At 47.2% G+C, this 12,627-nt stretch overlaps 1 protein-coding gene across 1 annotated transcript in view; it reads right to left on the reverse strand.

The window, feature by feature from the left end:
• LOC149349625 (high affinity nerve growth factor receptor-like) overlaps positions 1 to 12,362 on the reverse strand; it is a 339,259-nt gene extending 326,897 nt beyond the window's left edge. Inside the window, exon 1 of the mRNA XM_089578661.1 lies at positions 12,190 to 12,362. Coding sequence (XP_089434787.1) covers positions 12,190 to 12,346 — 157 coding nt within the window. The 5' untranslated portion in view covers positions 12,347 to 12,362. The remainder of the gene's footprint in view (positions 1 to 12,189) is intronic.
• Between the last annotated feature and the right edge of the window lie 265 nt (positions 12,363 to 12,627).

The raw sequence follows: 12,627 nt of genomic DNA on the forward strand, positions 1-12,627 counted from the left end.
ATTCGCAAACGTTTTTCATCATGTCTGTCCTGTTCTCAGCAAATTTAGGTGAAATCGCCTCGACTATGATGCACAACTTATACGAAAACTTTTGCACTTTTCTGTCAGAACGGTAGCCACCTGAAAATAAAAACTTGCCACACAACTGTCCCGTGGGGAAGTCGTACCAGTACTGGTGCAAATAAACAAGCTTCGTTTTTCGATGATTTAAACCACTCGGCCACTATTGCAGCTTTTTTTCTCGTCATTGCATCGAAGAAAGAGCCTCACTAACCCTCCTTACGTCTTAACCAGGCCGCATTCTGCAATTCTATAATACATTCTCATCACTCTTATCATCATCATCTTATCTTATCACCTTAATTATAATCACTCTGCCCACACATCAAAATTCCAGGAGACTCACACACGTGCCAAAAAGAGCAACAGTCAGGAAGTTTACCAGGCGCAGCGTATTCATACGCACAAAAGCCATCTGTTCTCTGAACAGAAACTTAGTTGAACGCTGTGGTTCTGCGCGCAGATCCATCGTGCGGCTTTCCCATAGGCTAAGCAGTCCCATGATCACAAAAAATTGGCTAGTGGTTTAGCCTTGCTAAGCACGAAATATTGTGGGGAAGCACAGTTTTTCAACGTGAACCCTACTACCACGTACCTGAAAGCGCGATAAGGTTTCCACTGACCCAGGGAGCCAGTTATGCGTGTCTTCAACTTTTTCATCATCATCGCCAATTTACCCAATGTACGCCGGTGGCCTATGATCTAGTTCCGCGGTTCTGCAGCAATGTTGTCAATGCCAATGCGTATTGCTCTGTGGCGCCGCTTGGGCCATATGCCTTTCTTACAATGCGTCTCCTGCTTGCACCTACTCTCGACGATGAGATAGTCTCTAGTTATTTTTGTATATGCGTGTGTGTCTAGACTCGGTCGCTGACTGTCCGGAGGCTTTCTTGTTGGCTGCCATGTATGGGTTACCGAGGCATTGCCTATCACGATGAGTCAGCGTCGGTTCACTGGAAAACATGGGCTGCTTTTGTTTAAGAGAGGTTCGGTAAGTATGCGCTCTTGCTCTTGATTTTTTGGCGCGCGACTTGTTTTTGTGCGGCAAATGAAAGTCAAGTGCAAGAGAAGCCTATGAGAAATTTCTATTCATTTTAGCATCTTATAGTGTTCTTTCGGGGACGACGTTGGAGGTTGTATTCCCTTAAAGGGATACTGACACAAAGTTTTGGGGTGCCCGTGCTTTCGCCTTGAAAGAGACCAACGGACATAGTAATCATGGAAATGAGCTCAAGACGCCAGTGCACAGCGTAAATAACTAATTACAAATGATATTGTACCGGCAGTTTCGGTCTCGGTTGGCGCCAGCGCTGAAGTGCGCCTTGACGTCATGGTCGACCAGCCAACCTAGGCTACCACATTCCGAATAACGTCGGCGTCGCCGGCAAGCACTGGGTGTTCCTATGAACAACAAGCGGGTTTGGTGGGATCACAATAATTGAGACAGTTACGCCTTGACGTCACTCGATGCGGTAGGAAACGCCGAGAGGTTCCTCGGACAATATTCAGAATCATATTAAATTATATTCCATTCAACGCCTGCTACTAAAACGTGCCAGAAGGCACCGCCGCGGTGGCTCAGCGGTTTGTTGCCCGACTGCTGACCCGAAAGGCGGGGGTTCGATCCCGGCCACGGCGGTCGCATTTCGATGGGGGCGAAATGCTGCAGGAACCACTGGTGGTCGAAATTATCCGGAGACCTCCACTACGGCCTCCCTCACAGAGAGTCGCTTTGGGACGTTAAACCCCGTAACACCGTGCTGGAATGCGTCTCCTTACGCCCATGAAACAAATCATAGCGTTTGTTCGCGTTCAAATTTTTGTGTCTGCACCCCTGTAAGCAAACGTTCTAAATCTTTTTTATGCAGGTTCAGGAGATATATTGTGTTCTGAATTATGGTTGAACCAAATAAGCATCTTTCTCAAGGCAATAAGAAACTTCGGAGGGAAACTCTAAAGTAAAATAAGAAACAAAGTGCTTGAAGCTTGTTTGTACTTAGTGAAAGCAGCAGAATGAGTGACACTCTCATAATCCGTTAGATGAGTAATAGTTATGCAGACCCTGGCAGCAGAAAGTAAATGAACGCAAGATGCTATGTCCGGCCTAAGATTTCATGACTTGAACCACACTGTTTGAGCCGCACAAAGGCCGTTAACTTGCTAAAAATGCGTGACTCAGTCGAAAAACGCTGCGAGCTCTTAAATATAAACTCTTCCTCCTATTCATGCTTGATACATGACTAGAACGAAGGAGTGCTAGAGCTCCACAGAGCAGAATGAACACAGTAATGCGACGAGTTTTCGTAACAAGAACGTTTGCTCCAGCGTGGCGCTTGGATACCGGTTTGTACTCCGAATTACCCTACAACAGCACTGTTACTAAGACTATGCTCACATCTGCTTTAAAGGGGCTCGGAAAGGGCCTTTTTTGAAGTTGCGGCATGCCTGTGATGTTAAAGGATGCCGCTTCGCGAATATCCTCCAGCAAGAATATTTTTATAGCGTTCTTTAGAAACTGAGCTATCTGTAGACAAACTTTGAATTTCAGCGTATACGCGCTTTTTTCCTCTCCTCTCGTCACTTTTTTCACCCTGGAAGTTCGGCTCTCCTCCTCCGGCCTAACCGCCGGGGGTGGAGCTTCCTGACCTGCCGTAACTACGCCGCAGATCGGCCGCGGCCATGATAGCTGCCTGACGTCTGAAGGAATTTAACCAATAGCCATCTCTGAACAGGTATACGCAGCAGTGGTGCAAGGAAGGAGGGTGCGAGCATTAAAAGGTCGCCGGGAAGGGCTCGCCAACTTTCGCGCGTAATTGTGGGTTCTCTGCTGCGTGTAGAAGTGTATTATTTACCTCAGGTGTTCATGACAATACAACGCAGTGATTGAGCGAATTGATGTGCTCTCCTCGGAAGGTGTTCCTGAGCCCCTTTAAGAGTTTTGATCGCAGAAATTTTATTATCTTAAGAAATAGTTTAACTGCTGCCTGAGTAATGAATCCATGCTGTGAATGCACCCCTGTTTAAACCAGATATAGCTGTGCATATCTTCTTGGGACCGCAACACCGAATCTGATCTGGCTTGCAGAACTGTTCGTCATATTGTGTTCAACAATCAATTACCTGAGATCCATATATATATATATATATATATATATTTCTCAGTGGGCAAGATTGCTTCAGACTGACAAAAACGCTCAAGCAATATTTACTAGGGTTGGCTGCTTTTTTTCAATTCCCCAAGCTACGGTGATTCCTCTTTCATATGTATAAGTGAACTCAGTCTTAGTGTAACGTCTTTTGAAGTTCCTGTGGGAAACCGACCACAGTGATATAATATGCGCCGTGATGGGAATGCCTTTAACCTAAGTGCGAACGCCCTAAAGTAATACGCTAGTCAGATATGAGCAAAGCTTAAGAATGTCAGCGGAGGCAATAGGTTCCGCTTTGTCACCGCCACAGAGCATGCTGACCTCGCTCTTTCTTCAGAAAGCCGCCACCCCGAGAGCGTCCAGCGCGATCTGTTCGTGCATGCGAATCAGCGAGAACGCAACCCTCGAGCAAATATGCTCGATCCAGAAGCACTTGGGCTCCGGGCTGTATTGCTGCTTGCTATGCAAGGCCAGCCACTGTCGTATCGCTAGAAGCCCGCAGAGGCATTGTTTGTTGTCAAGACTGTCACACTGGAGTCAATACACAACTGGAAATGTAAGCAAAAGCGACCATTCCACTCTGGCTTCGGTCAAGGGGAAGACAGAAACCGCCGCAAACTGTATCGGCGGAATGCGCGACCCGCCGCTGGTTCGATCGGGGGATTTTTGAAGAGAAGAGAAAAGCAGGAAAACAGGAGCTGTAGAAACACTCTTCCTGTCAGTATAAACTATCGCAGTAAGCTATATTGTCAGCGGGAAAGAAAACTTCTGTTTAGTTGAGCAAGAACGAACTGCAGAGGTCACAGGACTGCCACGAACATTTTTTGTGTGATTCCTGTAGGTTCGTAGTATCCGCTGTTAGTGTTATTGAATGCTTGAAAATGTGAGAATACAGAGAGCCCGCAATGTGGTGCTCTGGAAATCTCACTGTCCATTGTGTAAGCTTTCTCTCTTATTTTAATTTGCGTCTGCAAGGGTGCAGCTGTCTGCATTCTTGAAAGGGTTAAACTGCCATTCCGCCGAGGACGTTATAGCTTAACACGGGGAGCAGGAAGCGAGAAATTTGTCGATTGGATATTTCTTCTTCAGTATTAGCAAAAAAATATTTCGTCTGCGGAACCAATTGTCGGAACTAACACAGCAGCACAGCGCAGCCTTCCATAAAAAAAAAAAAAAAAAACGACTGCAAAATGATCTGTCACGCTTACATGAAGCCGTTCACGTACAGTACGTGCATTCAGAGGAAAACCAACTTTAACGCGGGTAAGGATTGGCGTCGGTCCTGTAAGTAAAATTTTCCAACCATTGAAGGTAAGAGAGGAGTGAACGATACCCACTGCGATGAGACTCGGTTGACTCACCCATTCCTCCCTACCAGCTGAAAATGTTCGAGCTACTAAATTCGGCGAAAAACAAAAGCGAGTAGTGACCTACCAGCTTGCATGTCACGTCCATGGAAAGCTATGAAACACGCTGGAGGTTGAGGTTTGCGGTAGCGGGAGCCCACGGCCAGTTATCTGCGAAACTGTCGCAGCTCGCATGACTGCAGCGTTCACCACTTGGCCATTTGGAACAGCTGAGCAGGCAGAACTCTGCTACACCCAACGGCCCGAGAGCTTCTCTGAATTCAGGGAAAACATTCTTGCAGAGAAGCACATGAAACGCTTTGCAAGCAAAGAGTAGAAAGATAAATTTAGCTGCTCTCTGAATAAAACTTGGTCAAAAGTTAGGAGGCGGTTTTAAATAAAACATGTCGCTCAAAGACTGACCTGAAGAAAACAAGAAGTAACCAAAAGTAAATGCGAAAAAACAAGTCCAAAGTAATTCTGTTACTGCTGCAAGCATACCATGTCTATACTAAGGTGGGCGTTCCTCAATTTGACCTCCGCAGCATCTAGAGATTGGTTCCAAATGCCGGATCGTTCGGCGGTTTAGATTGCTCCTTATTGCAACTCGAGTATACGCACTGCCTTGTTGTTTGTATCGAAAGAAGCTCTCATAAGGAAATTTCGTCGTCAAAAATCGCGCGCTGTATTTGGAGTGGGGCGCCATTGAATAAAATAATAATACGTTAGCTAACTCCTTTGTGCAATGCGGGGCAAAATGGAACGAATTCTCTCAACCGCGTCCGTCACATTTCGCTGTTTCTGAAATGAAACAGCTTTCATATCGTGAAAGTTCATTGCATGTTGAGGGCCACGATACGTCGCAAGCAAATACGGAGCCTTTCACCACGGCTTCAAAAGGCGCGTTGTCTTGCGCGGAGACCATGTGTCTTGCTTTATTTGGCGGTGAAGGTCAGTGGCACCGCACTTACGAAGTCACGAGTCGAACCTCGAGACATGACCATTTTGTCCGAAGGGGGAGAATGGCCCTGTCCCGAACACTCGGGAAAATTGGAGGAGCCCCCCGACGGCATCGAGACTGACACTGAACCTGCATTGTTACTAACGCGGGTCTCTCTGAGCAGACATTCGACAGGCGCTGTTCGGGGAAACAAGCATTCGTTAAAACGAGGTGCCTGAGCGACAAATAGAATTTCTCATCGCAGCGGTTCTTCCTCTGAAGCAAAGAATGGACTGCTGCTCGCCGCCCGACATTGGCTGCAAATTCTATTTCGCGGGTGGTGTGTATGAGCAGAGATGAAAATCCTAGCGCTTTTCGGTGTAGCTGCTTGTAAACTAGCACACGGATGCAACTCCTGGGCAGAATTTGATTCTCGGTGCGTCTTTGTTGTCTTCAGTTTCCAAGCTTCGTTCCTCTTTGAAGTGAGGACTACGCATTTTGTGATATTTGTTAGCGCGAAACATTGCCATCCTACATGCACGCTGTGAACACCAAGTGACCACAGTGCCATAGCAAGGCTTCAGATAGAGGTGGCCAGTACTACATGATCATGCCAAAAGTAGAACGAAAAGAAATATGGGAAGCTATAAGGAGGCATCAACAAACGCGCAATTAGCGCGTACAGCGGGGGATGCCATGGAAACCTATTAAACGTGACTGCACACTTTCCACCTCTTTAAGCAGCAAAAACAAAAACAGCCAAATGCTTACGCTCTGCTGTGTAATGCCAGAGCCGAGCGGTGGCTGTTATGCTATAGGCTACATGCGCGATGAAAACATTGTCAATAAAAGCAGCATTGTACACTTGGTACCCCTTCCTATCCCCTCTCCAACTCCTCACCTATCCTATATCCCCTCCCCTTCATACTTCTCCTACTCTCCGACTGCCCTCATCACTGTTTTGCTATGCAGCCACCTACGCCAACGAAGGCGTACTAGCCTCAGACGTATACTAGCGGAGACGTATACCGGTTTGCCGGACCCCTCCCGCGCACTCGCAGTGGCTCCCCTTGACCCTAACAATGCCATTGCGCATGCGCAGCCGGCGCCCTGTAAGCCGGTATGTGTGTCCGCTAGTACGTCTGCGATATGCTAGAAGCGTCTATTTAGCATACCGGAGTCGTAGTTCATTCGCAGCACTCCATTCGCAGCAATGTTAACACGTGGCGGATCAGCTTAATCGTGGCTGCGAAGAGGGTGCTGAAAGTGGAAAAAGGAGCTTGCCCTTCTGGCTGCCTTTCAGAGCACAGTCTGAGCTGCAGTTGTACTAAAGCTTGCCTCGATTCTCGGTCCACATCTCAGTGTCCCAAGTTGAAAGACATAGCTGATGTTAACGCCACCTCACCCTACTGTGCAGAAAACCCTAAATCACGCCTGAACCCTCTTTCAAGTAATTTAACCATTGCGCCTAAATAAAAATGGTTTTAAAGACATTTGCTCACGACAGTGTTTATGAGACGCTTGCGTTTTATCGGATATCTCCCAAGCTCACCGCTGAATAGATATCACTAATCCAAATCTCGGTTCTCCATCGTGCATTGTACAACCGGCAATTCTGTGCAGACGGTCTCGCGAGCGCATCCCGACCTAGGCTATAGTCAACTGCAAAGAGGCGGCGGCCTAAGGGGATGCTTTTATCACCATGGGACTACGAAACAACAAGCAAAGCTGCACAGTTTACCATCCGCCCTTGCAAAATGCAGGCCAGGCCGCCATTCTCTCATTCTGGATATGATGACAGCGAGAGACGTATTACTAAGTCGCTTTAGCAAGGGCATGTCGGCGCTTTTTGTGAGGCATAGCAACGCTTCATGCTTTACCCATATTGCTTACAGCATTCAGAAAAGTTTTTCTAGTAGAATGAATTGTAATTTCGGACATTCCTTGCGTAAAGAATACCAAAGAATAAATACATGTACTAAAACAAGGTGAGTGACAGAGAAAGAGAAAGCTATAGTCCGGAGGTGACGTAGCAAGCTGCTACGGGCTTGGAGGTGTTTGCGCTGGCTGCGTCGGCATAACAAAACTGGTTGCCTTAAGCGCATTACTCTTATATAAATCCAGTTTTGCAATCACGTACTGAACGCTCATGCGAGTGCTGATTTGCAACACACGAGTTCACTGCACGGTAGAATTGTGTACTACGTTCGCGTAGGACCATGCGAGGAGTAAACAAAACACGGCACCCCACCCGGCCATTCCATGGGTGCAGACAGAAGAGACCGACGCGCCCACCATTCAATGAATGAGTGCCTCAGACGCAATTATATTCAGGGGAGAACTTGGCACAACAGTGCAGGCGCCGTCGCACTCAAACACCTTCATTCCCACATTCCTTCTTCCTGCTCCTTTTTTTTTTTCTTTTCTTTCGTGCCTTCCGGTATGTCCTTCACTGCGTACTGCGCAGCTTCTGCAAAACTATCTTTCACGGAGGCCATTCATCAAAGTACCCTTTCTGGCTAATGCCTGTGCACAAACGCTCTTATCGAACACTTTCGCGGCGTCCATTCAGTACTCTTCTTTGACTGAGACAGCTGTAAACGTGACAGTGGAGACGGACAGAGCGGAGAAAGAACAGGAGGGGGTGTGGGAACATAGGGCTGCTAAATGTTTTAGCTAAGCACAACTTGTTTCTCTTGCATGACCGTACATTTAGGAGGCGCCGTACGCGCGTAGGACGTCCTCCGCAAAAGTGACACGTGGACGCCGCTCGCGTACTCGGCGCAGAGTTATTCGCTTAGTGCTTAATGCTCCGCAATGCGTTGAATCAGACGGGACATTCTTAAGAATCGAAGGTAAAAATCGCCTGCGCTCTGCGGCACCAGAGTCGCGTGCTAGGACAATGTGTTTAGGTTTGTTCCCATCTGTTCACACTGTTTCGCACCGTGGGTTGCTTCCATTTACACTCAAACAAAAGATTTTACCATCCAAACTCGTGCGTTTGAAAGTACCTTTCGTTCCCATGTCGGTGGACATATATATATTTATGCACCCGCGTATTCCGAATACTTTCGCTCGTCGCGTTTATTTGTCAAGACCAAATGAAATATACTGAGAGAGCAAGAAAGCACCTGCTTCTTGGGTGCAGAATCGAGCTTGAAGGGGCACTGAAAAGTAGATTTTTTTTTTAGTTTCCTCCAATATAACTCGGCCTTCGAAACATGCATGTGCGACCGTGAGAGAAAGTCGCACCTGTCTCGAAAGCTTGTACAGGGCGGGCTTCACGCCAGCACAGTTCAAAGTAGCCGTGGCCTCGGGTTACGTCCAACGCTCCAGTGCAGAGAGTGTCACAAAAGATGCAGAGATACTAATCTTTTTCCGCTCTGTCAATAAGCCCATGGGAAATGAAATTTGTGAGGAACGCTGACAAGTGCGTTCTTTCTCACGAGCTGATGCTTTTGCTGCCCACGAAAGGAATTAAAAGGACTTAAAAGTGACAGCGATATGGAGTTACATCGAGCGCAGATTAAAAGGCACACGTGTCTTCTGTCGAAGAACTACGCCCGCTTCGAGGTAGCAGGAGGAGCGAATCATTTTAGCCTAGCAGGTTTCTACTTGTTGTTAGAACACGGCTTGCTTTCATGTTGTGCGCGTACTTTACCTTAAACGTTTGCTAACAAGTGTTGTAATTCTATGCTCAAATTCAACAATTATCTTTCACTGCTCACGTTTTTGCCTACCTTATGGAATGCATAAAAACGAGTGACTGTATTTATATATACAGCACTTCTTTCAGAATAATGGCAGAACGGGCATTGTAAGGAAAATTTATGAGACATAAAGCACCATGCGACTGTTTCTACCTCTCAGAACTGATCGCGAACATTTCAGTAGTGAGCCTAAGGATGACTGAGCCTGCATGACAGACGTTAGTCTCGGCCTTTGTCAGCGCTCGGTTTAAGCTGTTTAGCTGGCGTCCCGTACTGGGTAGATACAAAATGTGAAAGTCGACCGGCGAAACTTTTTGTGAACTTGAACAAAACAGTGACGGGATATTTTTTTTAAAACGGTCCCTGAGGCTTACGGCTAAAACTGCGGTCGTATCTCGGTGGCGCAGGAGATTCAGTGAATGACTTGTTTATGCAGGAGACGGTTGACACCTTGAACGTCTTATTGGTGCGCACACATTGTTATAATAGCAGCCGAAGACACCAATACTGACAAAAACAATGCATAGAAAATTTTACTTCAGGGTCTCAGAACGATGAAAAACGTGTGTCAAGATGGTCGCCAGGGTTCTCACACTGCAGCAAAGTATGAGGATGCAAGGAAACTGGCGACGATGACAATTTAGAGCTCACTGAAGTCGACCTAAACCTATTCGACAAGAAATTAACCCTAAATAGTGGCGATACCTGGATCTACCAATGTAATTCGGCGACGAAATGACATTATATGCACTGGAACACGGTATAGAAAGACACAGCAAAGCAAGCTCAAATTCAAATGCATGCTGATTTTTTGCATGAAATGCACACTTTCGCAGATGGTGTTTCAGTAAGGCAGGACAATGAACCAAGATAACTACGAGAAAATTTTTACAAAGCTGAGAGAAACAGAAGAAAGGCCTGAACTGCAGACACATGTCATTCCTCATAAAAAAAAAAAAAAACGTACCCGCTCACGCAGCACTTTTTGTGAAGCAGTTTTTCTTAGGACAAGGCATTAGTACGCGTAAACAGCTACTCTGTTCACGAGATATGGTCCAATAATTTCTTTTCCTCGAAGCGGAACTCCTGCCTGATATTGCATATTGTAAAGGACGCTTCGTGACCGTTCTGGTGGCGTATATAAGAAAATAGAAATGAAAGGTTGGTTAGAAGGCAGGCATAATTGAAAGTATGATGTATTCTCATGCGCACACAGTAGTAAAATCAGTCTATGCATTTATGGCTATATAAAGACGTATGAAGCAAGTTTTTTTATTTGTCATTGCCTTTACAGATTTTTAACAAGCTTCTGATTTTTTATACTTAAATGCAGGTAACGCTTAGTAACTACACATATACCTGCAGCAAAAATCCCGCCGTATACGTCCAAGAAGAGGCAGTTTTCTAAGTTTACGAGACATACCACGATAACAAGTTATTTGTCTAATGAAAGATAATTTGTCATCAAGAAGGTGCAGATCAAAGCGCTTTATTGAATTACGGAAGTCTAGAACCGACCTATCCTGCTAGGTCTTCCGTATTTTTGTCGGTGTCATAAACATCCGCTGTCGGTTCGATGGATTTGATGGATAAACAGGCGCACACAAAACATTCACGCGAACACTAATTTGTGGAAGGAATGTTTCGTTTAATTCAGAAACCATACGAGTTTCCTTATTTTTCGGGACGCGCTAGCTTCGCTAAAGGAAGATATATTTTTCCTTTTCATGAAAAGACGTCTGGCGCCGTTATGTTTCCTTAGAGAACTCTGTAGCCGCTATCTAATGCACTGGATTAATCTCATCACGCTTACCGAATCAACAACGCGGTTATGAAATAACCATGGTTGTAAAAAGAAAGTGGTTAACCGGCCTTAATTATGCGCCAACGCAGGCGCCAATCATTCCGCGAAGCACTCAGAAGTGACTTATATATAAATCTGGATGCAATTTAATTAAAGCGTTACGTGCTGTTTGTCAAAAAGTGTTTCATCGGCACTGTAGTGAAAGATTTCGGTTGTCACGTGCCCGCACTTCATTATTCACCTAAAAACGCAGTAAAGTGTAAAAAAAAACGGGGAAAAAAGACAGGAAATTAAATTTGTCAGCTGCAATGGAAAAGGTCTGTTTACGGAAGCCGTAGAATTGGCGCCCAGCGCGAGGTTTGGGAACATGCGCCTTAGCGGAAGTTCAAAGTTTAAGAGATCCTGAAGAAAAATTGAAAAGAGAGGAGTAAAACGAGCGGATGTACAGGAAAGTGAAAATGACGGATGTACACGTGTGACAAGCACCGAGAAGAGATGCCTGTCACGTGTGAATGGCAGTTTTCTTCTTTTTTTTGTTCCAGCTTAACTGCTTGATGGCGCTGACATTCCCAAGAAGAGCGCGAACGGAAACAACAAAGGTTGAGGCCTTTTTGTTTAAAGGTCGCGCGCGTGCCACGGAATAGTTAAACAACACAAGAGCACGTCTGATGGCCTTGATAAAACTAACACTATGATGCAACAAGCTCTCGAGATGTTAGGCATGTTTCTCGTTCTCTCCTTAGATGACCTGAAAGTTTTTCGTGCGTATGCACCACACCTGCGCAATGACGGAGGAGGAAGACCTGACGACCCCATAAATTCCAACTTCGAGGCTCCGTACGACATGTCAGTTGCATCTGGTGAATTGTTCAGAAAGTTTTGCTTCGTATAAGTTGGCATGTACTCGTCCAGTTCGCAAGCGCGCAACCACTCGCGTTCGAGTGGCAGACGGTTCAGCATGAAACATCGATAGTTGCGGGTTCCTTTTGAGACTGCATGACCTCTTACCGGCGCAAAGAGCAACTAGCCTCCCCTCGGAAAGGCTGACTGCTCGGTTTTGCGCCGGTATGACGTTTATTCTTTGGCAACCCTTTTCGTCGACAGCAGCGATAACCATGCAAATGTGACGAGACAACACCGAGAAGAACTGCTTGGAAAAAGCAGGGACGGCAGCCGGTACCTTGACCGTCGAAGAGCGCCGCCGAGGCAGGTCTTGGCAGGGCCGGTGGCATCCGCGGTGCGCCCAGGTTGAGCTTGCGGAGCACGTCCGAGTGGCGGAACGCCGGTGCCGAGTGGGCCGGCGGCGGCTGCCGCTCGCCGGTCCCGTTCTGCGCCATGTCCGACAGCGCGGCTGTCAGCGGCCGGACTGCGCGTGCCGCCGCTCCGGGAACCCCGCGAAACTCCGCCGCCGAGCCAGCGCCGCGGGCCGGGACCCGCCGGAACAAGGGGAGTCGCACCACGTGGCCGGGCCGCGTGCCGCTCAAGCCGCGCGCGCCGCCCCGGAACGCGCTGGACCGGCCGCGGTTCCGTACACGCGCGGGCTCGGCGGGAAAGACAGCTGGACGCTGTCTCCCCACCGGCGGCTGCCGAGGGGCTGCTTCCCGGTACGTGCACGGCG

Source organism: Amblyomma mixtum, chromosome 3 (assembly GCF_055824585.1).
Source record: "Amblyomma mixtum isolate Tamu chromosome 3, ASM5582458v1, whole genome shotgun sequence".
Classification (NCBI taxonomy): domain Eukaryota; kingdom Metazoa; phylum Arthropoda; class Arachnida; order Ixodida; family Ixodidae; genus Amblyomma; species Amblyomma mixtum.